Source organism: Boleophthalmus pectinirostris, unplaced genomic scaffold (assembly GCF_026225935.1).
Source record: "Boleophthalmus pectinirostris isolate CB_2022bp ecotype Guang Dong unplaced genomic scaffold, ASM2622593v1 HiC_scaffold_10, whole genome shotgun sequence".
Lineage (NCBI taxonomy): Eukaryota > Metazoa > Chordata > Actinopteri > Gobiiformes > Gobiidae > Boleophthalmus > Boleophthalmus pectinirostris.
In genome coordinates this window covers 28,616,306-28,628,285 of record NW_026570971.1, presented here as the reverse complement: position 1 = coordinate 28,628,285, position 11,980 = coordinate 28,616,306, and the positions used below count along the sequence as shown (strand labels likewise).

Below are 11,980 nucleotides of genomic sequence, written 5' to 3'. Positions count from 1 at the left end.
CGAAGAGCCATATTTTATGTGTTGTCAACGATTCCCGAGATCGAGGATATAAAGCTGGAACAAAGAGAATGTTTGGTGAATTTTATCAAGGGGAAAGACGTTATTGCCCTTCTTCCTATGGGATTTGGGAAAAGCTATTGTGTCACGACCAAATAGCAGCGATTGGTTAAATGAAAAAAGTACCGAATCCTCATGCCGCGAGAATCAGGCAACACATAATATATTTAGATCACTGTTACCTTTTATTGTTTTGAACGTGCTGTTTTGCATCATGTTTTTGTAGATTTATGGAGAAATGTCGTGTGGGAGCATGGGTGAGGTGGGCTTGTGGGCGGAGCATTGCACAGAATTTCACAAATAACCATACGGAGGGTTTGAATAGGGCTCAGGAGAGATCGCTAAATTAACAAAACATGTATGGATCACAGTTTAAACCTTTTCAGGCATGTTTTTGAAGAGGGAGACAACATTACAGCATGGTAGAAAGAAAAAACAAAGAAAAACATGTAGATAAAACATTTCTGGCAAAGCAGTGTCATCTCCATTCATGATCTCCCCTACAGAAAAGTTACATAGTGCACCTTTAACCATATATATGTGTATTTTTTTTCCAAGCCCACCTATCCGTCTGGAGTAGCAAAGAACATTTTCTCACCAACTTCTCTTGGACTTTTGGGACTAATTAATAAGACATGTTTTTGATAACAGTGGAGACGGTGCAGATAGTGCGGGTAAGACAGGAGTGAAAACAGAGAGAGGAGAAAGGAATGGCAGGCATCCCGAGGGAGGAGAAACTGAAATATGACACTGCTTCCTCTTCACAGGAGCTCAGACCAAAGCAAAGAGTCTGTATAATGTTTATGTCAAAAACTCATTTCAGCTCAGTTCCAGTTTAGTCCGTATGTAGCCATGGTTTAGATCTGGTGGGTTTTTTGTTTGTTTTTTGTTTGGTTTTTTTGTTATTTTGGTTGGTTTAAATTTTTATCAATTTTTTTTATAAGTTACATTTTATTCTTTTTTTGTTTGTTTGTTTGTTTGTTTGTTTGTTTTGTATATATGTGATTCATGTAACAGCACATGAAGAGAACAAATTATTTCCATATCTTGAGCCAGGTTTGGTCTGGAAATATGAAAGGAAAAGGACTTTTTTACAAAGGAAATTATGAGCCCATCAGCCTTACACTGAATATGAGAACAGAACATATACATACAAAACAAATACATAAAGAGATGTGTGCTGGTGAAACAAAACGCAATGTAATATAAATGAAACATGTGTTTCCTCATCTAGAAGCAGCACTGATGAAGAGGAGATTTGTTGTAAGTTTAGAAAAGCTGCCTCCTCACACCAAAGCACTGTCCAGTTACACTGATCCTTTAGATGTGCGTCTCTTTTCTTATCTCTTGTGTTGTTGGACTTGTGTCCAATGAACATGTGTGTGTTACATTGAACTGTTGACAGAGTCTCATTTGAATCCACAATAAAACATGTGTGTGTGTGTTTAAATGGAGCTGCTCGCTGCTTCCTGCTCACATCTACACAGAGCAGTGGTGCAGTCTGGCTCCTCCCACAGCTCTCACTCCACTCTTAAGTTTCATTTGTGTCAAAGTGAAAGTGTTTCTGATTCAGGAGAGATGGCGCAGAAAGCAGTCGACACAGAAGCCTTTTCCTGCTCCGTGTGTTTGGATCTACTGAAGGATCCCGTGACTATTCCCTGTGGACACAGCTACTGCAGGAACTGTGTCCAACAGCACTGGGACCAAGAGGACCACAAGAGGCTCTACAGCTGTCCTGAATGTCGCCTCACCTTCAGCCCCAGACCTGCCCTGGTCAAAAACGTCCTGTTATCAGGTGTAGTAGAACAACTGAGGAAGACTGACAAAGTGCAGCTCACTCTGGAGGAGGGTCTGACCAACGTCTCACAGGCTCTGAGTCGTGTGGATGTTTTACTGTCACCAGCTGAACCCAGCTCCAGAGAGGACTTCTTACAATACTCTACAGAAATCACTCTGGACACAAACACAGCTCAAATCAAACTGTCTCTGTCTGATGGAGACAGAAGAGCAACAGTTATGACTGAACGCCAGAGTTATCCTGATCATCCAGACAGATTCAATTACAGTATTCAGGTCCTGAGCAGAGAGGGTCTGACGGGCCGCTGTTACTGGGAGGTGCAGTGGAGCGGGAAGTGGGTCTTTATAGCAGTTTCATACAAGGATATTCAGAGAAAAGACTCTGATGAATGTGTCTTTGGAAACAATGATAAATCCTGGGCCTTACGCTGTAACAAAACAAGTTATTCATTTATATTTAACTCAGTCGTGTCCCAGGTCTCAGGTCCAGTCTCGTCCAGAATCGGGGTTTACCTGGACCACAGTGCAGGGGTTTTGTCGTTTTACAGCGTCTCTGAAAGTACCATGAGCCTCCTCCACAGAGTCCAGACCACTTTCACTCAGCCTCTCTACACTGGGGTGTGTTTCTACTGGAGTCCTGGAGCGACTGTACATTTCCCTAAACTCAAATAGCAGCTTTGTTCTCCACAGTCAGAATAATTTTATTATCCCATATTTGCTAAATACTTGTGTGATATTCTATGCCTATGAGTTAACCATTTATGTACTACAATTCTTTGATTTATAATGTACCAATCACTTGTCACTTGTTGAATAACCTCTGTGTGTTTGACAACTGTGTGCAGTGTCCTATCACTCTTGTGAACCTCGAGATGATTCCTAAAGTATTAAAGTACCTGTTTAAAATGTACTTAAAGAGTAAAAAGTAAAAGAAGATCACAAAGACTTTGAGCTTCTCATATATATTCAAATGTAGTGATTTTGATAAATATTTGTGTTAAATTTGTTCAACAGAAACAATAGAATCAGTCATTTTTTTAGTATGTGTTTTTATTTGTAAATGTTTTTTTGCTCAAACTACAAACATGTTTTCAAATAAACCCTCAGCCTTTTCAGAACGTCTCAGACAATAATAAAAAATACTTAGACTTTTCAGTTCAGTTAAAAAATGTTGTGGAGTTAGAAAGTACAAATACCTGCTCTCAAATGTACTCAAGAAAAAGTAAAAAGTATCCAGTACATATAAGTAAATATTTACTTAAATACAGTACTTTTCTACTTTTACTTTGTTACATTCCAGCACTGATTTCCAGCTGCATTATGGTGATTATTTTGTCAAACATTTATAAACTTGATGAAACATGTGGAGAATTAATCTTGTGACAAAACCTGCCACACGTTCCATAATATTGAGTCAGAATGTTGTGTGTCGCACTACAACACAATGATGCACTATTACTGTCACACTATTAGTGGAAAACTACACACATATTCTCAACATGTTTCAAATCAGAGCATTTTCACTTGATGTTCACATGTTCTTCCTCATGTCATGGAACTGTGTCACTCTTTTCTTTATCATCATGTCAAACTGGGATTGTCTTCTATCATTTCAATCAACACCAATCACACTGTGTTTGTTCTGGGTTTCCTCTGTGTACATTTGCAGTGTGTTTTTGTTCACTTTTAAAGTCTCACTGTGGAACTTTTGTGCTGGAGGTTTTGTCTGGAATGTTCCACAGTATGGCATTAACCTGATCTATATTGTGTTTATTCAATGACACATGTTTTATTGCTCAAAAATCCATCATAGTTCTGATGTGTAACTTGAATCATAATTGTAAAAGTTGTTTGTGGTCACATCATGGGGAACACTGGTTCTACAATGGTGAAGGTTTTACACTCTTTAAATCAACAATAAATTCATAAATCACTTTGTTTTCCTGTGGCCTTTTCTGTCCCAAAATCTCAAATCCAGTGTAAAGTAGTAAAATAGTGTGTGTTCACCTGACATCACAACACTATAGGATCCTTCTAGTTGAACAGTGAGCTGGAGGACAGGTCACAATTCACTGGTGGAATGTGCTGTTTCACTGTCACACTGCATATTCTGCTGAATATCTCTGTCATTACTGGGCCTATCCACATGAAACACAAACAGGTTTGGCTCCTGCTCTGGACAAATCAACAAGGGTGTGTCATTATTCAAACACAAACACGTGCTTGTCGTCAGCTCCAACAACTTGAAGCCATAAGATCAAATATGACAAGTGTGTGGAGGCCATCCATATTTAAAGCTCCGTGTGTGGAAGCAGAGACACACTAGAGACACAATACAAGCTTTATGTGACAATTGTCTATGTGTCTTTATCATGTTCTGCCTGTTCATGTTCTCAAAACAAGGATTTATTTACAAAAGGAAGATTCACTGAGAAGAATCTTGATGTGAAAGAAGGTAAGAGGTTGTGAGTGTGGAGTTATCAGTAGTGTAGTGTGTGTGTGTGCGTGTGTGTGTGTGTGTGTGTGCGTGTATGTGTGTGTGTGTGTGTGTGTGTGTTGTGAGTGTGTAAAACTACAAGACAAACTCAAACGTGCAGAGTCCAAAGGAGCTTGGAGACGCCCAGCAGCAGAGATGCAGGGTGAGAGTGCGCACGCCCAGTGGGAGAGAGCTCGTCCACTTCCTGTTTTAGGGNTGGAATGTGCTGTTTCACTGTCACACTGCATATTCTTGCTGAATATCTCTGTCATTACTGGGCCTATCCACATGAAACACAAACAGGTTGGCTCCTGCTCTGGACAAATCAACAAGGGTGTGTCATTATTCAAACACAAACACGTGCTTGTCGTCAGCTCCAACAACTTGAAGCCATAAGATCAAATATGACAAGTGTGTGGAGGCCATCCATATTTAAAGCTCCGTGTGTGGAAGCAGAGACACACTAGAGACACAATACAAGCTTTATGTGACAATTGTCTATGTGTCTTTATCATGTTCCTGCCTGTTCATGTTCTCAAAAACAAGGATTTATTTACAAAAGGAAGATTCACTGAGAAAGAATCTTGATGTGAAAGAAGGTAAGAGGTTGTGAGTGTGGAGTTATCAGTAGTGTAGTGTGTGTGTGTGTGTGTGTGTGTGTGTGTGTGTGTGTGTGTGTGTGTGTGTGTGTGTGTGTGTGTGTGTTGTGTGTTGTGAGTGTGTAAAACTACAAGACAAACTCAAACGTGCAGAGTCCAAAGGAGCTTGGAGACGCCCAGCAGCAGAGAGGCAGGGTGAGAGTGCGCACGCCCAGTGGGAGAGAGGCTCGTCCACTTCCTGTTTTAGGGCCCATGTGACCAGGAGGCGGAGCAACAGCAGAGAGACAGCAGTGTGTGAGGGAGCAGATCTACACAGACAGAGACACACTCCCTCCAGAGAGACACACGAGCCTCCAACTCCAACTCCGGACTTGTTCAGAACAACAGTCAGAATAAAATCTCTGTTTTTATTGTAGAAAAATACAATAAGTGGAGTTGATGAAAAGAGGTTAATTTACAGACATGAGCATTTGCACAGGACTAGAATCACCGTCACTTTGAGTTTGCAGACATACAGGACGTCAAATTCTGTGGAATTTTACAGATATTTTTACACAAATGGGTGAATTAACTGAAACACAGATGACGTCTGTAATTATAACAATTTTACCAGTGGACCTTAAAAACTAATCAATAATTAGATCTACAGGAAGCAACAGACTAGAGGTGTGATAAATAAAATGTATTGATCACTTTTACTCCTAATTTTACAGAAATAAAACAGTTTAAAATTAAAATAGTACAATTGTGTTATCATCTTGTGAATGTTTGAATCACTGTATTAGTAAATTAATATTTGTCTAATTCTTAAAACATAATTGGGTTGAAGTATTTAAAATGGGAAAATCTGTCTTATATTAGCAAATACTTGTTTCAACCATCTTCTAAATATTTCTTGATTTCAAAGATGGTTAGAACAAATATCTGCCAGTCTAAGAGGCATTCCACCTGAAATATTCAAACCATCAGTTGGGTTAAAATGACCCAATGTTGAGTGGAAAATATAATTCGACATATAAATATATTCATTACCTGCCATAAAATATAAATAAATAAATACATAAATAAAATGACATGTGTAGTGTGTGTAGAGACTTGTCCATGTGTTTGTGTCCAGTTGGTTCGACTAGTGGAACGTCCTGCTCACTGGTCTCTCCAAACCAGCTGGACGACCACTGCACTACATCCACAACACTGCAGCTCAGGTCCTGACTCGAGCCAGGAAGTACGAGCACATGCATCCTGGTCTCAGGTCTGTGCTCTGGCTCCTGTGGCTCACAGAATCCACTTGAAAGACTTTAAAGCGGCTCTGTTTGTGTCCAAGTGTCTCCATGACCGAGCCCCAAACTCCATCTGTGACAAGTTAGAGCCACATGAACCATCTGACCAGGACTAAACCAGGACTAAACAGGACAAACCAGGACTAAACGCGGACTAAACCAGGACCAAACCAGGACTAAACAAAAATTAAACCAGGACTAAACTTGGACTAAAGCAGAACTAAACTGGGAGTGAACCAGGAATAAAACTGTGAATAAACCAAGAATAAACTCAGACTAAACCAGATTAAACCAGGACTAAACCAGGACTAAACCAGGAACTAAACATGTTGAGTTTCAGTTTTCTGGAGCTTAAACCTGGAACAGTTTTCTGAACATGTGACACAGGCCTCTACTTTGACTCTGTTTAAATCCAGACTCAAAACGGTTCTGTTGAGCTGTGCATGTGACTGAAAGACTTTTATTCTGCACTTTTATCTTTTAATGTGAATTTTATGATGATTATTTATGTTTTGATTTGTTTGTTTTGTGATTTGAATGTCTCTTATTCTGTAAATCATTTTGAATTCATTTGTGTAAGAATTGTGCTGTACAAATAAACACACTTTGCCTGTCACAACCACACACTATGAGAAAACATGACAAAGACATGTGGGCCCCGTCTCCCTGATTTAAGTTGGACATGATTGACAGGTGGATCAGCCAATCAGAGACACACGTGGTCTGTTGGAGTCAAAATAAACATGGCGGCTTTTGAGTTTAAAAGAGGGAAAAATAACACAGAGGAATCAACAAACGAATGACTAAACTGTTCTTTATGTCTGTGTTCCAGGTCTCAGGTTCGGCCTGGTGCAGAATCGACTTTTCGTAGATTCAAGCGGCGGCTGTTGGCGTCTGCGGCTCCTGTGAACACTAAACACACATGTGGATAAACCTTCAAACACACTGATAATAACAGAAAATATCACACCTTCATTGAGCTTTGGTGTGGAACTCTCAAGCTTGGGAGAATGCAGCAACAACAGGCTCTCAACTGTCAAAAGTTCATAATGCAGTTTTGTTTTCATGTGGCCTTTAATTCTGTCCTCAAAAATGTCAAATCACAAATATCGTGATGGATGGATGTGTTGTGTTTCACTGTCACTCTGCAGATGATGGTGAATGTCTCTGTTGTGGAACCTTCCTCCAGTTGGATCATTTGATTGTGGTTCGTTGGATCGAACTGTTACAGAATGTTTCCTTTAACATTCTCAGTGTCTTTGGTCAAATCGTCTCAAAGAAGTTTTATGCTCTGCTCTTGTGACGATGAAGATAAGTTTGAATATTTCTTTCCAAACAGTGAATATCCCAGAGAGTTAAATAGGCCCCTGTCCTCCGTCTGAGATGAAACATCATCATATTACAGAATGTGAACACAGCCTATGAGAGGAGAAAACACTCAGGTACATTGTTGTCTGTTTAAAGGACTTAAAGCCACAAGATTAACATGAGCAGTTTGTGGAGCTATTACCTGACAAAACTAAAACACTTCAACATTTGTGTCATTTCACTTTTTATATTTATGTCCAAAACAAATGAGAAAGGCCCTGAATCTAACACCTTCTTTTTGTTTTCTTTTTTTCTTTAGGGAGATGTTATTGGTTTGTTTGGTGTGTGCCACATCACACTTGGGGCTTCAAGATTTAAAACTAGACTGACACAACAGTAAATATATTATAAGAAAAGTAATGATTTGACCAAGAACATTTGATACAAATAAAACAGATTAAATATGAGAACAGAGTAAAGGTGTGAAACAAGTGCAAAACCTGAGACTAAACCAGGATGAAGAAGATAAATAGTGGGATCTGTTCTGGTAAAACAAAACTTAATAAAATTCTCATTATTTTCTAAATGAAACATGTGTTTCCTCATCTAGAAGCAGCACTGATGAAGAGGAGATTTGTTGTAAGTTTAGAAAAGCTGCCTCCTCACACCAAAGCACTGTCCAGTTACACTGATCCTTTAGATGTGCGTCTCTTTTCTTATCTCTTGTGTTGTTGGACTTGTGTCCAATGAACATGTGTGTGTTACATTGAACTGTTGACAGAGTCTCATTTGAATCCACAATAAAACATGTGTGTGTGTGTTTAAATGGAGCTGCTCGCTGCTTCCTGCTCACATCTACACAGAGCAGTGGTGCAGTCTGGCTCCTCCCACAGCTCTCACTCCACTCTTAAGTTTGATTTGTGTCAAAGTGAAAGTGTTTGTGATTCAGGAGAGATGGCGCAGAAAGCAGTCGACACAGAAGCCTTTTCCTGCTCCGTGTGTTTGGATCTACTGAAGGATCCCGTGACTATTCCCTGTGGACACAGCTACTGCAGGAACTGTGTCCAACAGCACTGGGACCAAGAGGACCACAAGAGGCTCTACAGCTGTCCTGAATGTCGCCTCACCTTCAGCCCCAGACCTGCCCTGGTCAAACACGTCATGTTATCAGGTGTAGTAGAACAACTGAGGAAGACTGGACTCACAGCGCCCCCTGCTGACCGCTGCTATGCCGGACCTCAGGACGTGTCCTGTGATGATTGCACTGGGAGGAAGCTGAAAGCTGTCCAGTCCTGTCTGCAGTGTGTGGCCTCTTACTGTGAGCGCCACCTACAGCCTCATTATGAGTCTGCAGCGTTAAAGAAACACCAGCTGGTGGCGCCCTCACACACACTCCAGGAAAACATCTGCTCTGAACACGACGAAGTGAAGAAGATGTTCTGCCGCACTGAGCAGCAGAGCATCTGCTACCTCTGCTCTGTGGACCAGCACAAGGGCCACGACACAGTGTCCTCTGCAGCAGAGAGGGCTCAGAGACAGGCAGAGCTGCCGGCCAGGAGGGCCCTGCTGCTCCAGAACCTCCAGCACAAAGAGACAGACCTGAAGAAGCTCCAACAGGAGGCCCAGGAGATCAGCCGCTCTGCCCAGACAGCAGTGCAGCGCAGCGGGGACAGCTTCACAGAGATGGTCCTTCTCCTGGAGAAAAGACGCTCTGAAGTGGAGCAGCAGATCCGCTCCCAGGAGCAGACCCAACTGAGCCGAGTCCAAGAGCTCCAGGACCAAGTGCAGCAGGACGTGAGTGAGCTGAAGAGGAGCCTCTCGGAGCTGGACACACTGGCCCTCACCCAGGATCATAACCAGTTTCTACAGCTCTACACTTCACTGTCCACAGACACACAGAGCACAGAGCCAGTCAGGATTGACACACGGCCCCGGAGATACTTTGAGGACGTGAACAGAGCTGTGTCCAAGCTCAGGGACAAAGTGCAGCTCACTCTGGAGGAGGGTCTGACCAACGTCTCACAGGCTCTGAGTCGTGTGGATGTTTTACTGTCACCAGCTGAACCCAGCTCCAGAGAGGACTTCTTACAATACTCTACAGAAATCACTCTGGACACAAACACAGTGAACAATGGCTGTCTCTGTCTGATGGAGACAGAAGAGCAACAGTTATGAGTAAACAGCAGAGTTATCCTGATCATCCAGACAGATTCAATGTCTGTATTCAGGTCCTGAGCAGAGAGGGTCTGACGGGCCGCTGTTACTGGGAGGTGCAGTGGAGCGGGGACTGGGTCCGTATAGCAGTTTCATACAAGGATATTCAGAGAAAAGTCTCTGGTAAATCTACATTTGGAAACAATGATAAATCCTGGGCCTTAAACTGTACCAAAACAAGTTATTCATTTATATTTAACTCAGTCTGGTCCCAGGTCTCAGGTCCGGTCTCGTCCAGAATCGGGGTTTACCTGGACCACAGTGCAGGGGTTTTGTCGTTTTACAGCGTCTCTGAAAGTACCATGAGCCTCCTCCACAGAGTCCAGACCACTTTCACTCAGCCTCTCTACACTGGGGTGTGTTTGTACGGGAGTCCTGGAGACACTGCACATTTCCCTAAACTCAAATAGAAGCTTTGTTCTCCACAGTTTGGATTAAATTTGTGCCTTTTATTTTTAAATAATGAGTTGAAGGTTTAAAATACTGTTTATGAGGGTTTCCCAAAAATACTGATACCTGCTAATCTATTCTAGAACTAATATCAAAACTAGATTCTCATTTGAACAAATGTCAATACTGAAAAAAAATAAATAAATAAAAAAAATTAAATTAAATAAACAATGGGGGAAACTTTTTTTTTTTTTTTTTAACCTTTGCTGAATATATATTTTTAATTGATCTATCTAATTTATCTGAGGAAATACTCTTCTTATTGTTGTTGTTTTGGTTTCAAAATCAATCTTTAATCTTTAGCATCGATTTTTATATAGAAATGTATTTTCAACTGTGGTGAAAAAAGTACTCGATTTCTTTGGTTAAATAAAAGTACAAAAAATAATTGAATAAAAGTAGAAGTATTACATGTTAAAAAAAAAAAAAACAAAACCTTTATTATAAAGTATTAAAGTTTAAAAGTAAAAGTAAAATTACTTTATGCAGATTTTGAGCTTCTCATACATATTCAAATGTAGTGATTTTGATAAATATTTGTGCTGAAATTTGTTCAACAGAAACAATAGAATCAGTTGTTTTTTGTATCTGTTTTTATTTGTACATTTTTATTTGCTCAAACTACAAACATGTTTCAAATAAACCCTCAGCCTTTTCAGAACGTCTCAGACAATAATAAAAAATACTTTGACTTTTCAGTTCAGTTCAAAAATGTAGTGGAGTAGAAAGTACAAATACCTGCTCTCAAATGTACTCAAGTAAAAAAAAAAGTATCCAGTATATATAAGTAAATATTTACTTGAGTACAGTACTTTACTACTTTTACTTTGTTACATTCCAGCAGTGATTTCCAGCTGCATTATGGTGATTATTTTGTCAAACATTTATAAACTTGATGAAACATGTGGAGAATTAATCTTGTGACAAAACCTGCCACACGTTCCATAATATTGAGTCAGAATGTTGTGTGTCGCACTACAACACAATGATGCACTATTACTGTCACACTATTAGTGGAAAACTACACACATATTCTCAACATGTTTCAAATCAGAGCATTTTCACTTGATGTTCACATGTTCTTCCTCATGTCATGGAACTGTGTCACTCTTTTCTTTATCATCATGTCAAACTCGGATTGTCTTCTATCATTTCAATCAACACCAATCACACTGTGTTTGTTCTGGGTTTCCTCTGTGTACATTTGCACTGTGTTTTTGTTCACTTTTAAAGTCTCACTGTGGAACTTTTGTGCTGGAGGTTTTGTCTGGAATGTTCCACAGTATGGCATTAACCTGATCTATATTGTGTTTATTCAATGACAGATGTTTTATTGCTCAAAATCCATCATAGTTCTGATGTGTAACTTGAATCATAATTGTAAAAGTTGTTTGTGGTCACATCATGGGGAACACTGGTTCTACAATGGGGAAGGTTTTACACTCTTTAAATCAACAATAAATTCATAAATCACTTTGTTTTCCTGTGGCCTTTTCTGTCCCCAAATCTCAAATCCAGTGTAAAGTAGTAAAATAGTGTGTGTTCACCTGACATCACAACACTATAGGATCCTTCTAGTTGAACAGTGAGCTGGAGGACAGGTCACAATTCACTGGTGGAATGTGCTGTTTCACTGTCACACTGCATATTCTGCTGAATATCTCTGTCATTACTGGGCCTATCCACATGAAACACAAACAGGTTTGGCTCCTGCTCTGGACAAATCAACAAGGGTGTGTCATTATTCAAACACAAACACGTGCTTGTCGTCAGCTCCAACAACTTGAAGCCATAAGATC

At 40.2% G+C, this 11,980-nt stretch overlaps 2 protein-coding genes across 2 annotated transcripts; both read left to right on the top strand.

Annotated features, from left to right (window-relative positions):
* The first annotated feature begins 1,572 nt into the window (after positions 1–1,572).
* LOC110170855 (E3 ubiquitin/ISG15 ligase TRIM25-like) lies at positions 1,573–2,891 on the top strand. Its single transcript, XM_020936539.2, has one exon. The coding sequence runs from the start codon at positions 1,636–1,638 to the stop codon at positions 2,524–2,526; it is 891 nt and encodes a 296-aa protein (XP_020792198.2). The 5' UTR covers positions 1,573–1,635; the 3' UTR covers positions 2,527–2,891.
* Positions 2,892–8,424: 5,533 nt separating this feature from the next.
* Positions 8,425–11,655, top strand: LOC110166441 (tripartite motif-containing protein 16-like). The gene is given in 2 exon segments (XM_020931676.2): positions 8,425–9,651; positions 9,654–11,655. Coding segments are annotated over 2 exon segments (1,668 nt in total). The 5' UTR covers positions 8,425–8,471; the 3' UTR covers positions 10,142–11,655.
* The last annotated feature ends 325 nt before the right edge of the window (positions 11,656–11,980 follow it).

Excerpts from the sequence above, each read along its gene's own strand:
- LOC110170855 (XM_020936539.2), top strand. The coding sequence starts at position 1,636 with ATGGCGCAGAAAGCAGTCGACACAGAAGCCTTTTCCTGCTCCGTGTGT.